Source organism: Megalobrama amblycephala, linkage group LG23, assembly GCF_018812025.1.
Source record: "Megalobrama amblycephala isolate DHTTF-2021 linkage group LG23, ASM1881202v1, whole genome shotgun sequence".
Taxonomy (NCBI): domain Eukaryota; kingdom Metazoa; phylum Chordata; class Actinopteri; order Cypriniformes; family Xenocyprididae; genus Megalobrama; species Megalobrama amblycephala.
In genome coordinates this window covers 17,233,442-17,252,276 of record NC_063066.1, presented here as the reverse complement: position 1 = coordinate 17,252,276, position 18,835 = coordinate 17,233,442, and the positions used below count along the sequence as shown (strand labels likewise).

Sequence of the window (18,835 nt, the reverse complement as noted above, 5' to 3'; positions counted from 1 at the left end):
ACACAAATTAATTAAAGCCTTGCAGAGACCTCATGAGAAACACTCAGGGGGTTTGATAAACTGCTCTTGATTTGTTCTCCAGGAATCATAACATAGCCTGAGGGTTTATTTCCTGGTGGTGTGTGTATTTATCACTGGAAGGTCAAGAAAGCAACCGGAGGGAATGGCAATAACCATCAGAAAGTCAGCAGCAGTGACTCTGATGGATGTTTAGAAGTCAGCATGTGACATATCTGTCTACCCTGCTGAAGAGATCAGCTTAGACCAGCATGAATTTCCAGACTGGTCCAGGCTGGTTAGGTGTCGGTCAGGCAGTTGGATAGGGTCCACAAGCTAATATATAATTCACACCACAAGAACTTGATTAAACTTCTACAATTTCTATCCTGATTTTGGCAAATCTCACAGAGCTTACATATCAAGAAGCGGATCGTCTTTGGAAAGTGTCCCTATCAGATAAAGTGTCAGAGCTGTGACAGGTTCAGAAAGAGGCCAAGAATGCAGAGATATACAATAGGAAACCCGAAACGGATTCCTTTTAACCTGATGCCAACACACTTTCCCCTCTGCGTTACGTTTCACTTAAACAGGAGAGTACACTCACAACCAAACCACAGTGGCGTAGAAAACTAGAGCAGTCGATCATCATGGAACCTTGGTGTCAGCATCAAAATGTCTTTGTTGATTATGATGGCATGTCCAGAAACAGCACTTTGTAAGTACGATGGAAGCGAGCAGTTTTGATGAAACAGCATCCATCAGATAGTCACCTTGGCCCCCTTATTGCCACAACAAACCCATCCCTGCTGTTTTTCCCATTCACAGTACGCCTGTACATTCAAGGTCACTGCATTGACAGCGGTGTAATGAAGATACACCGAACCTGTGCTTCGAAGCCACCTGACTCTCTCGGTTTTACTCTCCTTTCTAGCAGTTTCTCTTCTTATTTCATCTCTCTGGCTGCCCTTACACTTGGCATTAACATACGATCACCGTGATTCGATCAAGCAGATTGGATCATTAGCCAATCAGGACATGGCGCGTTTACATTTGTTCACATTAAGTGGCCTCTGTATCTGAATAACCGATCGTATTTCTGTTTCCTGCACAATATTTAAATTAGGTCTGTGGCGCATTTTAAAAGGCAGAAGCTTTAAATGGCTTCGTAGCATAAAACAACTTTCACTTTGGCCTTTATCAATGGCAGTGCACACAGAAAGGAGCACACAAACATATATATTGTATGTGGAATATGTAGAAAATGGCAGAATCTGAACACCTTTCTATTAAAGAAATAAAAAACACATCACACCACATTAAAGAGCATTAATTAGAAATAAACAAGGGTAGGCTACACACCAGATTAAGAGTAAAGATAATACAAATTAAACAATGTCCCATAGACCCTTTTCACAGACTGTGATGACGTGTTTTAACGGTCATCAATATCGTAAATCCTGCAAAGTTTTTATATTTTTATTTAAAAAAAAAAAAAAAAAAGTATATACACATTTATAACAATATTATATAGTATTATATTACCGTTGCATCAAATTACAAAAAAATTAGTTAACGCTGCTGTGAGGGTGTTTCTAATACAGCAACTATGAGAGTGATGGTAAAAATTAAGTTTCTCTCTTCTGACTGCCGATTGAAAAAACTATTGTGGAGCTTTTTGTCCATTATTTTCTGATAGCCACGCAGAGAGACTGGGCTGGGATTTATATGACGCCACCCTCTGAATGTAGATACGATGGCTGGATTGTATTTACATTACACTGAGATCCAATCACGGCTACCTCTGGACCAGGAAGCGCTGATCGGATAAAATTCCGTTCAGAAGCGAGTTTACACTTGTCTTTTCAATGTGTATGTGGACAACATCCTGATACAAGTCGCATGTTAATGCCAAATGTAAACGCTGCCTCCCCCCCGCCCCCCATGTCATCGATTCAGCTACCTCAAAACAGAGGCATTAATTCAATGTGCAGTGCATCCACAGGGTCATGCCGGGTTACTCAGTGGTGGATTCATTGTCCCTTCTGTCTCTAAAAGAACAGCACGTTTATAGCACTCTGGAGCCCTCTGTGACTGCACCGTCTGGTAATTACACAGATGCTGAAACAGTGGAGCCAAAATCTGTTAAAGTTTCAAAAGCAATAAATATAGAACACTACCATTCAGAAGTTTGGGTATTGGTAAGATTTTTTTGGTAACACATTACAATAAGGTTCATTAGTTAAACATTAGTTAACGTATTTAACTAACATGAATTAACCATGAGCAATACATTTGTTACTGTAATTACTAATCTTCATTATCGTTAGTGAATGAAAATACAGTTGTTCATTGTTTGTTCATGTTAGTTCACAGTGCATTAACTAATTAACAAGATTAACTAATTAACTAATTAACATTAACAAGATTTTAAGAATGTATTAGTAAATGTTGAAATGAACATTAAAGGGATAGTTCACCCAAAAATGAAAATTTGATGTTTATCTGCTTACCCCCAGTGCATCCAAGATGTAGGTGACATTTTTTCTTCAGTCGATAACAAATGATGATTTTTAACTGCAACCGTTGCCCTCTGTCATTCAAATAATGGCGGTTGATGGGAACTTCATCTATAAGAGTGAATAAACCTTGCTTAGACAAATCCAAATGAAACCCTGCCGCTCGTGACGACACATTAATGTCCTAAGACACGAAACATTCGGTTTGTGTGAGAAACCGAACAGTATTTATATCATTTTTTACCTCTAATACACCACTATGTCCAACTCCGTTCATGACTCCTTTAGTGATGTCTGATCGCGCTCTGTCAACGGCAGTGATGTCTGACACTCATTGAAGTATATGCGCGAGACATCACTGCCGTTGACAGAGCGCGATCAGACATCACTAAAGGAGTCATGAATGGAGTTGGACATAGTGGTGTATTAGAGGTAAAAAATGATATAAATACTTTTCGGTTTCTCTCACAAACCGATCGTTTCGTGTCTTAGGACATTAATGTGTCGTCACGAGCCGCAAGGTTTCATTTGGATTTGTCTAAGCAAGGTTTATTCACTCTTATATATGAAGTTCCCATCAACCGCCATTATTTGAATGACAGAGGGCAGCGGTTGCAGTTAAAAATCATCATTTGTGATCGACTGAAGAAAAAATGTCACCTACATCTTGGATGCACTGGGGGTAAGCAGATAAACATCAAATTTTCATTTTTGGGTGAACTATCCCTTTAACAAAGATTAATAAATGCTGTAGAAGTCCAGTTCATTAGTTCAAGTTAACTAATGTTAACTAATAAACCTTATTTGTATTATTATTATTTTATTATTATTATTAACCTTGTTACCATTTTTTTTTATGTTTTTAATGTCTATTATGCTGTACCAGGCTGCAAGGCTCTCAAAAGTACATTTTATTTTTCAGGATTCTTTGAAGAATAGAAAGTTGAGCATTTATTGGAAATAGAAATTATAATTGTTTTTCACGTTTGATTAATTTAAAGGATTAGTTCACTTAGAATTAAATGACCTGATAATTTACCCCCATGTCATTCAAGATGTTTATGGCTTTCTTCAGTCGAAAAGAAAATATGGTTTTTGAGGAAAACATTCCTGGATTTTTCTCCATATAGTGGACTTTTTGAAAGGTTTTAAGATCCAAATTGCAGTTTCAGTGCAGCTTCAAAGGGCTCTACACGATCCCGGATGAGGAATAAGGGTCTTATCTAGCGAAACAATGTCATTTTCTAATGCTCGTCTTGCACTAGCGCTGCGATGTGCCACACATTATGTAATCACTGTAGAGTAATCAGAAGTACCGTGGTAGGGCAAAAAACTAATTTTCTCCAACTTCAAAATTGTTCAACATTTGTTTTACCTTTTTTTTTTTTTTTTAAAGGCCGTTTGACTAAGCCTTTGCATGATTGCTTTGTAAACACTTGCTCAGTATTTCCGCCTATGTCACACGTGTCTTTTCCAATATGATTACATAATGTGTGGCGGATCGCAAGGCTATTTTTTTTTATTTTTTTATATAATATATTTTTTATATAATAATATTATTAATATTATTTATATAATATATATTTTATATAATAATATTATTTTTTATATAATATAATAATATTAATTTTTATATAATTCAGCTCAGCTGGGACTGTATAGACCTCTTTGAAGCTGCATTTAAACTGCAATTTGGACCTTCAACCCGTTGAACTCTTTTGAAGTCCACTATAAGGAAAATAATCCTGGAATGCTTTCCTCAAAAACCTTAATTTCTTTTCAACTGAAGAAAGACAGAAAAACATCTAGGATGACATGGGGGTGAGTAAATTATCAGGAAATTTTAATTCTGAAGTGAACTAATCCTTTAATGCATTATCATGGAAAAAAAATTACTGACCCCAAACTTTTGAAACTTCAGTTCTCAAGGAGGCAACAGAGTTATCTAAACAGACATGTTGTTATTCAGGTAACTAGCCATAACATGTCAACAACTTTTAAAGCAGTTATTCAGCCATGACAGTAGTGCCCCTTGTGGCAGGCATGGCATTATAAACTGCAATCAGAAACCATTTTGAATCCAACTGACCTTGTGTTGTTAGTAATGTTTGTTCACACGTGTGTAACGTAATGGACTATAACAGTGAGGCTTTCACACTTGGTTTTATTGACTGATTGGTCTGAACCAGAGTTCGATTCGACTCTGCTCTTCTATCAGTCCTATAAAGGCTACTTAGGAAATCCAGCATCTGATCACAGAGGGTCAGGGAATCCGACAGATGTTTATCTGCGACTGTAAGAGTTGACAGACCTAATCTCTCCAGCCTGTCAACGGTACTCCTGCCCTGGAGGATTGACATTGTAGTCTTACCTGCAGAAGTGCGATGAAGAGGAAGAAGGAGTTGGCCGCTCTTCTGAACTGAGAGTACAGAAATCGAGGCAGGAATGTGAGAACGTTGTACTTCGCAGTGCTGTATGAGACAAAGAAAAGAGAAAGGAAATGAGAAAGGTGGTTACATTCTAACAATAGACACAATATAAAACCACCTGACATCATCTGCAGACTGTGCTGGCATATTTTATTTATCATCCATTAAGTTCTCATGTTTTCAGTTTTTAGTTTTAGTTGGTCACTATAATACCATGAAAAGTGATATTGATTGACAGCACAAATCAAACTTTCTCCTCCAGGGCAAACCCAGTTTCAGCGCAGCCCAAGACACAAGCACAAACACACAGTGAGTGATGGAGAGAGGCAGTTAATGACCATAAAGAACAGCTAAGTTTGACGAGGCGAGAGAGACTAAAGAGCTCTGAGTTTGAGTGAACTATGGTGGGAGCTTGCCAGAGCCTCCATCTCTTAGACTGCCAACTGATTTATGCTCACATTAGGCCCAAGACAGCGAAGTCACTTTAGACTGAGATAAACGTCCCACTCTGAACCCTGACACCTGCCTCTTTATCCACCCACTTTCCAAAAGAACGATCCACCAAGAAACACTTATTCAACACTCGCTCAGAATATTGGTATTTAAATTTATTCACCAATGATTCAAATAAAATATAAAAAAACAAATTAAATTCAAAATACAATATTCTCAGAACACCAAGAAACAGAATCAGAATAATATTATTAAATTTTTATTAATTAATGATTCATATATAATAAATATAATATAAACTAATATGCAATAAAATGTTATAAACTATAAAATAAAAAAACACAATAAAATATTCTCAGCCACCAAGAAACATTATTCCATCAGAAAACCTGTATTTCATTTGTTTATTAACTAACATAACATAAAATATAATATATAAAATATGAAATACAATATTAATCAGCCCATCAAAACATTCATTTCAATCAGAAAATGTGTGTTTTATTTTTTACTAATGACTCAATAACAAATACAATACAATACAATACAATACAATACAATACAATACAATACAATACAATACAATACAATACAATACAATACAATACAATACAATACAATACAATACAATACAATACAATACAATACAATACAATACAATACAATAAAGCCATATTGAAGAGACTGAGACAGTCTGTTCACGTTCTTAAAGTGGAAAGTGATACGTGTCCTCTCACTGCCTCTACATTTCACTGATCCGGTCTTCACAAAGATCCTTATCAGTCCACGGCACACGGCACACCATAGCACAGCAATTAGCAGCACTGTACGAGATGGAAAGTTCTGTCAGGGACCTGTCGTTCTCGCTTTTCTCTGCTTTCTCTTGGCTGGTTTTCAGGTTTTGATCAGTGTAGTTGTGTGCGTCAGGTGGCTAACAGCAGCTAGTGGCTGCTTTTACTGTTCTTCAGATAAAGAAACACATTTCCATGTTGCTGGGCAACTCAAATTTATGGAGGAGAATAAGAGTGAAGAGTGAGATCTCCATCTGTCCTCATACTCAATCAAGCACAAAGAAATGTTTTAAAAAGTCAATGTATCTAAGGGATGAATTCAAAAAAAAAAAAAAAAAAAAAAAAAAAAAAAGAGACAATCACTAGCAAAATGCTAAGGAGTTTCGAGTAAATGTTTGCAACTGTACCACCCAGAAATTTTGGACCTGTAAGCACCACTCACTTTTATAGCTGTTAGGGTTACTGTTACAATTGTAAAATCATATATCATAAATCATCTTTATTCAGTATAATATGTTCTTCAGAACCTTTCAAAAATTTTACTGACAGTGTTTACTAGTACAAAGTTCATTTAAAAATGATCATAAATATTTTGGTGGACATTGTAATCTCAACATGACATAGTAGCAAATAGCTTTCTCATGAAGGAGCAGAGAGAGCCGACCTGCGTCTTTCCTCTCATTTCCTCTACACGACCCCAGAAACCAGATCTAGGTCTGCTTCTAGACCAGAGCCAGCTGCTTAGCCCACACGCTCAGCTCGTTTAGCACTACTTGGCGTCATCATCCTTTTTTAAACAAACATGTATCGCGCACGAGGGCTTTGGGACACTGGCTCATCGGGCAGTCACTGGGGTGACTAGTGTAACCGCTCGTCAAAATGCACCTCAGGGTTTAACCACGTTCTGTTAATCATTTTAATGGAGCGAAGGATGCGGCTTTGTTGGAGGTGGTGTATTTGCAAACGCCTCAACTTGCCATTTTGCCATTGAGCAAATGTGTTCTTTTTTGTTTGTGATAAAAAATATCCTGTGTTAATAGATATGTTAATAATGTGTTTGTTTAGAGAGGTGTACAATTATGTAATTTAATACAACTTAGCATGTGTGCTACATTCCAAACACCAGAAGATTGTGTTTGTTTAGGTAAAGCACATGTTAGTATTTTGTTTCAGATGAAATTCTTTGAGATTCCTCTTCCTTTTAGACTGGTTTTGCAAGTCTTGATCGTACAAGCCTACAGCAATGCTATGAGTAGCGGTTTACCTGACCAGCTCTGATAGTAAAGGTCCACTGTGAGTAACAACTTGAACTTCAGCAACAGTTCACAGCAGCCACACAAAGGAGTATGTATATAAAGGCTTAATCTAACACAAACAGCTCTCAAAGCAGTCCATGACATAGTGCTCTTTTGAAATAAACGAGTTAAATGTACTATGTAGGCACTGTTTATCATTCATCACACAAAGTCATGCCACATGTTACAGCCAATGTTGGTGACCTGTTTTTGCAGCTTAATGTCACAACCAGGGCTTGACATTAACTTAATTGCTCACCAGCCACTGTGGCTAGTGGTTTTCCAAAGTTACTAGCCACTCAACATTTTCACTGGCCACAATTTTGCTGTTAGGAAAATTACATTTTATATGATTAAAGTTGACTTTGGCATGCTTAAATTACTTGATTTTGAGTCATTTTACTTGATTTACAAGATTTAAAACCCTTTTAAACTTTCAAATAAAGATTGACCACCAAAATCAAGACTACATTGTATATCAGCTGGTATGTACAGTTATTTTTGTTTGGCTATATAAAAAGAACAAAGCCAATTACAAATAGTAATTTAAAAAATCTTTTTTCAGATACATAGCCTAGGTTTATTTAACATGTATACATTTAATCAAACAACAAAAGATGTTAAATAACATTAATGACAGACAGGTATTTATTTGGGGGCTGCTGAATGCATGTACGTAATATACTGACACATATTCAGTTTTTTACCCACCTGTTTACGTCCACTTAAGTCATAAACGACTATATCCACGCAAGATACTCCACACGATGGGCATTTTGACATCTGTGTGTGCGGATATTTGACTATTCAGGCGCAAGGAGTGCACGCGACAGAGAGAGTGCGCACGCAAGAGAGCGCTTCTGTTGCGTCATTCAGCGCAATTCCGCCTATCCGCCTTCTCTGCAAGTTAATCGATAGAGAATTGTGATTGAATTGTAATTTTGTGATACAAAGAGCTTAGCTACTTTTCATTTGGCTGTAGGCTGAAATTATATTCAACCCGCCAAAGTGGCTAGTGGGAGTGGCTGTCTTACCCGCCATAGCTGAAATCTACCCGCATTTGGCGGGTTGGCGGGTGTTAATGTCAAGCCCTGGTCACAACCATAAGAATTTCAGTCTGGAAGTAAAACTCACATTCACAATTAGCTAGCTATTACATGTATAGTTCAATCATAATATAGTGCGTTTCCTGATAACACATGTTTTTAAAAGAAATCTCTTACTAAATGTTCACCAAAGCTGCATTTATTTAATGAAAAAAAAAAAAAAATAGTGTAAAATCTGTAATATTGTAAAATATTACAATTTAAAAGTGTTTTTATTTTAATACATTTTAAAATAAAATCAGAAATCATTCTAATATGCTGATTTGCTGCTCAAGAAATATTTATTATTACCACAGTTTATGGTTATGCTGCTTAATATTTTTGTAGAAATTACATAATTAGCATATCTGTGTCATCATTGCGTCGTATTTGCATTCTGCCTTGAGTCAACTCTCTATATTTGCTTGCTTAGTGCTTACTCTGTACACACATACAGTATTTTAATACAGCAGAGTTTCCAATAACACTGTTCTCATTTACATATTTTTCTGTTTCTGTTGTCAAACAACGAAACGAATTTGAAATAGTGACTAAAACGTGGCCCATTAAGACCCTAGCAATGCATACATGGATTCCATATTCGACCGCTCCAGACACATCAGCACGCCCGCCATCTTGGAGTGGTTAGCGTGTCATCAATTACAGTAAAAATCAATGATGCCACAACCCTGTGCAGCTTCTGTTTAAATTCCCTAAGAAATGGGATCATCTTTTACAGGTGAGAATGTGTATGTGTTTTTATATGTATTAACTCAATATTACAGATTTTTATACTAGGGTAACGTTTTAATGCTGCGTTACCCGATGCCTTTAGCTAACTACGATTGCAGACACAGTCAACTTGTTCTCAAATGTTCACACATCGGTGTTTTGACTGTTCCAATATGGCGGACAGCTTACATATTTCTCTTACACAGTCCACAGACTCAACTAAATGAAAGAAAGAAAAAAAATAAAAAAATAAAAAAATAAAAAAACGGAAAAAAAAAAATTTTTGGACCCCAATCTCTTGAACGGTAGTGTGTCTTTGTAAGACAAGTAAATCATTTGTTAAATCCAATCACACAATCTGTATCTTTTTTTGCTCGTGTTTTTTTTTTTTTTTTTTAATCATTGAAATGTTATAATCTACTGATTCATTTTGAAACCGTGTAATTTGGTTCAAGGCTCTTTATTGAAATTTTTAAATGCCTAGGGAGAAAAATACTTCCAGAAGTAAGGCCACAGTGAAAGTAGTGAGTAGTATTAACCATATTGGCCTGAACTGATGAATAATAATTGTCAAGTTTCAAGGTTAGCCGATCATAAAGGAGGGCATTTATATACAAAAGTCTAAATAGTATAGCAAAAGGGGTCAGAGTCAGAGTGGAAAATGGTCATGCAAATCTAAATATGTTTTTATGCAAGAAACTTAAAAATAATTAGGATGCAGATTAATAAAAATAAAGCTACAAAAGTGTAAATGGCTTTTAAATTGCTTCTTGTTTTACTAAAGGAACACAACATGCATTTGTATGCTATATTACATGTTACCGTTTCTAGGCGAGCAACTGCACCAGGAAATGAAAATGATATCCTGACCTTTGCGTGTGATCTTTCTAACTGAACACCTACTGATTACAAGCAAAACGTGACAGAAGCACATTACAACTAAAGCCTGTTTTATTTTCGTGGCAGCTTACGTGTTGTAAAATACATACACATAAGCAAGCAGGACTTCCCAGTCGCTCATGCTGCAGGAATGCAAACATTAACCTGATCTGACAGTGGAGCCGACTGTTCAAAGCTACTGTTTTATCCAGCGCATGAGAGACAGCCCTCTATGTACAGTAAAGCTATAAGTACTGATAAACAGTCCAGACATGAGACAGCAAAACTCAGTGTTGTTTATGCTCATTTCAGACTGCAGTGGGCGTTATGATCACTAGATGGAACTATCAAATAGATGCTTTTGGGTTTCAATACTGAAGATCTGCAGTCTGAGAGTGACATCTCATCTGGATGACTGCTCTCTCACTGCAGGATGAGAGAAAAAACATCAAGCAACAATTTAAGTGAACGTTCAAGGGACGGAGCATCTTAAACTCACATTGGATTCAAAACCAATAAAACTATTTGCTCAAAATCAGTTCATTTCACTGACTCGAGCTGAAATTTTGTGGGTGAGTAAATGAATAACACAATTTTTGGTGCACTATTCCTTTAACGTAATTCAGTGTGTGATTCAGCAGATATCACCACCTCTCTTTCTGCCATACATCCTCTTAGCAATCACTATGACTTCATATGTAACTCGGACACAGTGAGCTGCTGTAGTGGCTAGAAAATGGCAACACTTCCTCTTTTGTCAAATACAGCTCACTGGTTTAATGTGGTACTATATTCGCACAGTTCCTTCCCACCCAATCTTCAAAATCTTTTTCAAATCCTTCTTGATCCATCCATCTGTGGCAGTACAGTCTGTTCAACAGCCTTTTTAAACTTTCTTTTTTTCCCTCTGACATTAAATATGAGCTTTGTTCTGAAACCTACTGAGATGCATTGCTGCCTGCAGTATAGGGCTGGGCGGTATGATATATATTGTTACCACAGAATAAAATGTCTACCGTTAGAGACTTTGCTATACCGTATATCACAGTATGTAAATATATATCACTATTGACACTTCAGAGTGATGAAATGCATGAATGAGAATATAAAGAGCAGGACGTGCTTGATGTTAAAAAGAGTTATAAAGCACAATATATCCTGAAAAGGAACTTGGTGCAGCACTCGTGCTGACTGGCGCACTGCCAAAGTGCATGCACAGAAACCTGCCTCTCTCAGAGGGCGATTGCGAATTAAGGACGTGCTCGATGTTAAAGCGTTAACATTTAAGCACAATATTAAGCACAATACGTAAGGGTGGGCGATATACTGGTAGACATAATTAACTGGTAGAAGTTTATCAAGAATTTTGAACTATCCTCTCTATCATGGTTACGCTCATGAGGTTGCTGTGCTGCACGGCCACGAAAGCTTATCGTTTGCCTGCGTTTTTAAGCACTGTGGTTTAAAAACAAGTGGTTTTAAACTGTAAGAAGGCGAAATTAGCAGTGAAAGACAGACTCTGTCTGATAGACATGTGACATGAAGCTGCTGCTCATAGAGTGCCTGAGGGCTGAATGGAGTACTTTTTGACACCTAATTGGGCTTGAACGGTTAAATACACAAACCTATGTGTCAAAGTGACCAAGTATTTGCAAGTAAACAGAGTCATTTATGTCTTAAGTGAAGGTACAGTTGAGAAAGTCAAGGCTTGAGTATAATTGATCGGTACAGACAGTCTTAAAGGTGCCCTAGAATTAAAAATTGAATTTATCTTGGCATAGTTGAATAACAAGAGTTCAGTACATGGAAATGACATACAGTGAGTCTCAAACTCCATTGTGTCCTCCTTATATAAATCTCATTTGTTTAAAAGACCTCTGAAGAACAGGCGAATCTCAACATAACACCGACTGTTACGTAACAGTCGGGGTGTACGCCCCCGATATTTGCATATGCCAGCTCATGTTCAAAGCATTAGACAAGGGCAGCCAGTATTAACTTCTGGATGTGCACAGCTGAATCATCAGACTAGGTAAGCAAGTAAGAACAATAGCGAAAAATGGCAGATGCAATAATAAGAGCAATAATAACTGACATGATCCATGATAACATGATAATTTTAGTGATATTTGTAAACTGTCTTTCTAAATGTTTTGTTAACATGTTGCTAATGTACTGTTAAATGTGGTTAAAGTTACCATCGGTTTATTACTGTATTCACGGAGACAAGAGCCGTCACTATTTTCATTATTAAACACTTGCAGTCTGTATAATTCATAAACACAACTTCATTCTTTATAAATCTCTCCAACAGTGTAGCATTAGCCGTTAGCCACAGAGCACCATCAAACTCATTCAGAATCAAATGTAAACATTCAAATAAATACAATACTCACATAATCCGATGTATGCATGCAGCATGCATGACGAACACTTTGTAAAGATCCATTTTGAGGGTTATATTAGCTGTGTGAACTTTGTTTATGCTGTTAAAGGCAAGCGCAAGCTCCGTGGGCGGGGGAGCACCAGATTTAAAGGGGTCGCAGCATGAATCGGCTCATATTTAATGATGCCCCAAAAAAGGCAGTTAAAAAAATTAATAAAAAAAAAAAAAAAAAAAATCTATGGGGTATTTTGAGCTGAAACTTTCACAGACACATTCAGGGGACACCTTAGACTTATATTACATCTTGTAAAAAAACGTTCGATGGCACCTTTAAAGGGACAGCATCCAAATTTACCTGCTGTCATTATTAATGCTAATCAAAGCAACAAAAAGAGAGAAAATCTCTCACTGCTTGCTTTTGTAACTTTAATATGAATAAATGTATTTACATGTATTTACAATTTAATTTACACAGAAAAGACTATGCATTGTTTTTTTATACCTTTGATTACTTTATACATTTTATGTATTATTTCTAGTGCTTTAAGTTTTTCAGGTAGGTCTATTTCGTCTGTGTCTTTGTTCTATTGTAGTTTGTTTTCTTTGTTCTTTCTTTATCATTGTCTACTTGTCTTCAGTAAGCTTGAAAATTTTTAGGCTAATTTTAATTTTTTTAATGATATTAAAAATGGTGATAAGAATTATGAAATTTCAATGGTATAAAAAAAATTTATATTATAAAAACCTTATTTAAAGCAAAAATTCCTATTCCGTGATATATATCGTTATTGTGATATAAAATTACTCGTATCGTGATATAAGATTTTGGTCATATCGCCCACCCCTACTGCAGTATCATTCAAAAAATCTGGGTTCAGTAAGATTTTCTTAATATTTTTGAAAGAAGTCTCTTACGCTCATCAAGGCTGCATTTATTTGAAAAAAAAAAAAAAAAAAAAAAAAAAAATACAGTAAAGACAGTAAAATACAGTAAAGTAACTGTTTTCTATTTGAATATATTTTAAAACGCAAGTTACTCCTGTGAAGGCAAAGCTGAATTTTCAGCATTATTACTCCAGTCTTCAGTGTCACATGATCCTTCAGAAATCATTCTAATATGCTGATTTGGTGGCTCAAGAAACATTTGTTGCTTTCACCAATTTTGAAAATAGCTGTGCTGCTTAATATTTCTGTGGAAACCATGATGATTTTTTCTTTGATGAATAGAAAGTTCAAAAGAACAGCCTTTTGAAACATTATAAATGCAAGAACAGTTTGTATCAAATGTCTTTACTGTCATTTTTTTTTTAAATCAATTTAATAGATCCTTGCTGAATAAAAAAATATTAATTTCATGAAAATGAACACTACAAACAGCTACTAGGTAAAACAACAAATTTAAATACACACCCATATTTTAAAGACTACATTTTCAGTACTAAAATAAGTAATAAAATAAGTTTTTGGAATCAACACTTTCTTCATCCACCACCTAGAAATTTTAAAGGATTAGTTGACCCAAAATGAAATTTATTTTATTCATTATTCTCGTCGCTTCATAAAATTAAGAATGAACCACTGCAGTCACTTGGACTATTTTAACGATGTCTTTAGTACCTTTCTGTACCTTGAAAGTGCTGATTATATTGCTGTCTATGGACGAGTCATTTACCTCTAAGATTTCATCAAAAATATCTTAATTTGTGTTCTGAAGATGAATGAAGGTGTGGAACAACATGAGGGTGAGTAATTAATTTTTGGGTGAACTAGCCCTTTAACTCTGTGCAACCCTTTTTGAGATGAGAGTAAAAGGTGTGAGTGTGGCTTTACCTGACACGATTACTGCAGAACTTGGTAAACTGGGGCTGATTGATAAATATTAGCCTGGAATCTTCCTGGTCTGCTAGAGAAGTCTTCTCTGAAGTGTCTTCTGTCTTTTCATAACCTGAGACAGAGAAAAGAGGAAAAGACAGAGGAATAAATTATTTAGCTATAATGAAATATCAGCAATGGCTATTTATAATATGAAAGCTTAGATCTCCCAGCCAGTGAAAACAAATCACCTTTAACAAGATTACATTAAAGATTATGTCTTTACCAAGTGTCAGACTCCGAGAAGCTTAAGACTTGACCTATAACCTCTAGCTGAAGCTTTTCTGCAGCATTTGATTCTTATAGGGTAGCACTATCCTAGCTGTTGCCATAGACAGTCATAAGAAAAAAAAAAAATCCTATTAAAGAAAAAAAAAAGAAATACAATCATTACAAAAAAAATATATTATTATTATTATTATAATAATAATTATATTATATTATATTATATTATATTATATTATATTATATTATATTATATTATATTATATTATATATCTCATGGTCCCTAGAAGCACTCAATTTAGATTGCAGGTAGATTAAGTCAATATTAGCCAGTGGAAAAAGAAATGTGAGATATTACAGGCACACTGAGCCCAAGGGAACAGATGAATGAAAGAAGGGCAGCTCAAACTGAATCGCCAGCAGACGCAGACACACACACACACACACACACACACACACACACACACACACACACACACACACACACACACACACACACACACACAGTGTAATACTGGCTCAGTCTATTGTAGGCCACACTTTAACTGGCTTAAGATACAGTTTGTGGTTAATTTGTAGCACAAAAAAAAAAAAAAATACTTTTGTGGTATGCATCTATACAACTTACAAACGTAGAACTTTACAAGAAATTCAATAATCTGTAGAAATGGCTGGAAAATATCAAAATCCATAGTTCTGTATAAAATCAACAGCAATTAATTCAAATTCATCCAAAAGCCAATAGATCAAATGAAAAATAAAATTAAAAAAATAACTTGCTCTATTTAGTTGCCCAATCCAAACCCCTAAGCTGCTATTTATCCATGAATCACTAAAGAATTCTTGTCGTACAAGGACAGTTCATGGTGACCAGGAGCTGCTTCACAAATGACAAAATGTGTAAATAATAATAGTAATAATACAATAATCATCATCATCATCATCATAGTCTTCTGACATTGTGATAAATGTTAACAGCATGAGTTTGTAACATAAGGGTGAGTAAATAAAGACAGTATTTTCATTTATGGGTGAACTGTTCCTGTGCAAAAACAGTCAAAGGAAAAGAAACACGACAAACACGCTTATACTCTTTGTTTTATGAGAACAATTTGAACAAGGTGTCAGTACATTGTGTAAAACAATCATTATCTTCAATGGAGGGTGTGTAAAGTCTAAACATGACTGTCAGTCACTCTGTCACTCTGACTACATACACTCCATTTATGATAATGTCAAAAAAAAAAAAAAAACACAGAGTTAGTTCATTTATTTCTGTCATTAATTACTCACTCTCATGTTGTTCCTAACCCTTAAGACTTTTGTTCATCTTCGGAATGCAAATGAATATCTTTTGATAAAATCTGAGAACTTTTCTGCCCCTCCATAGACAGCCTACGCAACATATGAAAAAGTTCATAAAGAGATTGTAAAACTAATCAATATTAATTGAGTGATTTAGTCCAAATTTTCTGAAGCAACTTGATCGCTTTATATGATGAACAGATTTAATTTAGGCTTTTATTCACATATAACTGATTTAACTGATTGACACGCGAGGACAAACTTCTTGCGGAAGCTCAAACATTCTGCGTAACACACGAGAATGAACCTCATTGGTTCTCGCATGTCAAGCGAAAACACTTGAGCTTGTGTTTACCACGACTGATGCCTAAATTAAATCTGTTCATCATATAAAGCGATTGTGTCTCATCAGAAAACTTGGACTAGTTTTGCGATCTCTTTATTAACTTTTTGGGGCATCAAAGTTTCAGTTGCGTAGCTGTCTGTCTATGGAGGAACAGAAAGCTCTCAGAATTCAAAAAGACCTTCATTTGTGTTCTGAAGATGAATGAAAGTCTTACATGTTTGGAATGACATGAGGATGAGTAATTAATGGCAGAATTTTCATTTTTGGGTGAACTATCTCTTTAAGAGTATTAACAATATACTCCCATAAAGCAGTTCTCTTCAAAGAGCTATTTTAACTGTTCTATGTATTTGACACGACACAGCTGAACCTGTAAGACTGAAAGCTTCACATACTGAACATTTCTGTGGCATACTAAAAGAGGTCACAGCTAAAAGCTTGAACATATTTGAAGGAGTGGTGTTTTTATGTGTGTAAGAGAGGGAACAAAAAAGTGAAAGACAAAGCAAGACATAGACACTAAAGAGGTTAAAATGTGTATGCTGCAAGCGACAGCCTAAAGACACTGAGGAAGTGAGACCTGTAAGCTGTATGTGTGAGTGTGGGTGGGTTTATATAGCTACAGCTACTTTGGAGAGGAAACCATGTCAGAGGTTAGCAACATTTGACAAAACATCCTCATGTCCCCAAAAGCAAAGTCCAAATTATTTTAATGAAGTAAATAACATTATTCTAGCAAAGCTTTGCTACTAGCTTTGCCACAAAATGTTGTATTTTAGGAAGTAAGAAGTACACTATTCTCTACTGTTTTGGGGAATAGAAGATAAATGTCCAATAGAAAGTGAAAATGCTGTGCAATGCGACAGACACATGATGTGAGTAGCAGCACAGATCAGCAGCCGGAGTCAGATTTTATTTATCATGTGACGAGGGTGAGGCGAGCTGACTGACAAGACAATGGCAGAAGATTTGGTTTCAAAGCAAAATGTAAAAGTGCCTATTTGGCAATATTTTGTCATTGTACTGTTTTGTTGTTGTGTTTTTCATTAAGAATGAACCCACCATTCAACAGTTGCCACCCCTGAATTGCCGCCAATTTGAAAGCGAAAGTAAAATGCGCACGGCTGTACGGGCATTCATAAGCATTTTACAAAGCGAGGTGAAGAGGGAAAAACTACAATGCAACTAAACTCAAACAATGCTGTTTTGGAGCTCTTTAATGTGGCTTGACAGGTCGCTGTAGCCGCCTCAATTTAAGCGGCAGCATGGAGCGCATGTGAACTGATCATCTCTTCCTCTTTACTACTAGTTATAGCATAAAATAAACATGAATGAACAAGTATGTTGAAAGATACAGTAGAACTTTCTGAAATGCATCATGCCTCATGTAATCGATCAATCAGTGTTTCAACTGCAGAAAGACATCAATAAAACAGTTTGTAAACAGTGTCACAATTACCTAATTCAATGTCCATAGCTTGTTAGCTACATGGCTAGCTAGAAAAAAAATACTCGAAAGAGGAGCATTTTAAAAAAAAATATACACTTACACTATATTATACACAGGGCTGGGTATTGACAAAATTCAAATTTCTTTTTTGATTCACAAGCTTTCGATTCTATCCGAACTTGATTCAATTTAATTGATTTATTTGGCTATCAGGTACGGTACATGTTACTTAAGGAAAAAAAAATCTTTCAACTAATGATGTAAAACTATACTGGGGATTCTGTCAGTTGGTATATTACTAAAATATTAAAGGTTAAAATTAACATTTGATTTGTACACAAAGATTTGCTTCTATCGAACAGTTTTATTTGAGTTATTATTATTATTATTATTATTATTATTATTATTATTATATCTACAAATAAATAGCCTTGCAATTAAATTTGTTGGACTAATTTTAGTTTAACCTTTAATATTAATAAGAATAAGATCCAGCCGACTTCATCTCATACCACACAATGCCCTTCTCAGTGAAACGACTCTCCATGTGTAAACACAACAGTCCCATTCATGACAGTGCTCAATAAATAATTAATAATTGCGCTGATAAATAATGCAGATGGCACACAGTAAATTGGCTACACTAATCTTAGGATCGCTGTTATTAAAACAACAGTGGGAAGCAATTTGAGAATGGGAGCAAAAAAAAGAAAAAAAGATTAAGCACATTCAAACTGGAGCCCCTAACAGAAAGGATGTCAGTACCACCCTTCACTTTTGACCTCTTGACCTCAACTAAAATACAAATAAATCCATGATGGTTTACTGTCTCAGTCAAGCTGTATTACAGCACAGCAACTGTCCTAATTCTGACACAGGCGAGTCATTGAGGTTTATAAACTCTGTTGATCAGCCTAAATGCATTTCACAGGCCTGTGGACAGAGAACATCATGAATGCACTGTTTGTTTTTCAACAGCTGTAGGTGTGACATGCTGAGCACATGTTCATCATCTGGAAACAATTGAATGAATTTAGGGAGTTAGCCTCCATTCCCTTTATAGGCAAAACA

The 18,835-nt window shown here is 35.7% G+C and overlaps 1 protein-coding gene across 7 annotated transcripts in view; it reads right to left on the bottom strand.

The window, feature by feature from the left end:
* atp8a1 (ATPase phospholipid transporting 8A1) overlaps positions 1-18,835 on the bottom strand; it is a 154,176-nt gene that overhangs the window by 107,955 nt on the left and 27,386 nt on the right. For all 7 annotated transcript variants that reach the window (XM_048176437.1, XM_048176433.1, XM_048176432.1 and 4 more), the window contains exons 2-3: positions 14,397-14,511; positions 4,888-4,987 (exon numbers count right to left, since the gene is read on the bottom strand). In XM_048176437.1, coding sequence (XP_048032394.1) covers positions 4,888-4,987; positions 14,397-14,511 — 215 coding nt within the window. The remainder of the gene's footprint in view (positions 1-4,887; positions 4,988-14,396; positions 14,512-18,835) is intronic.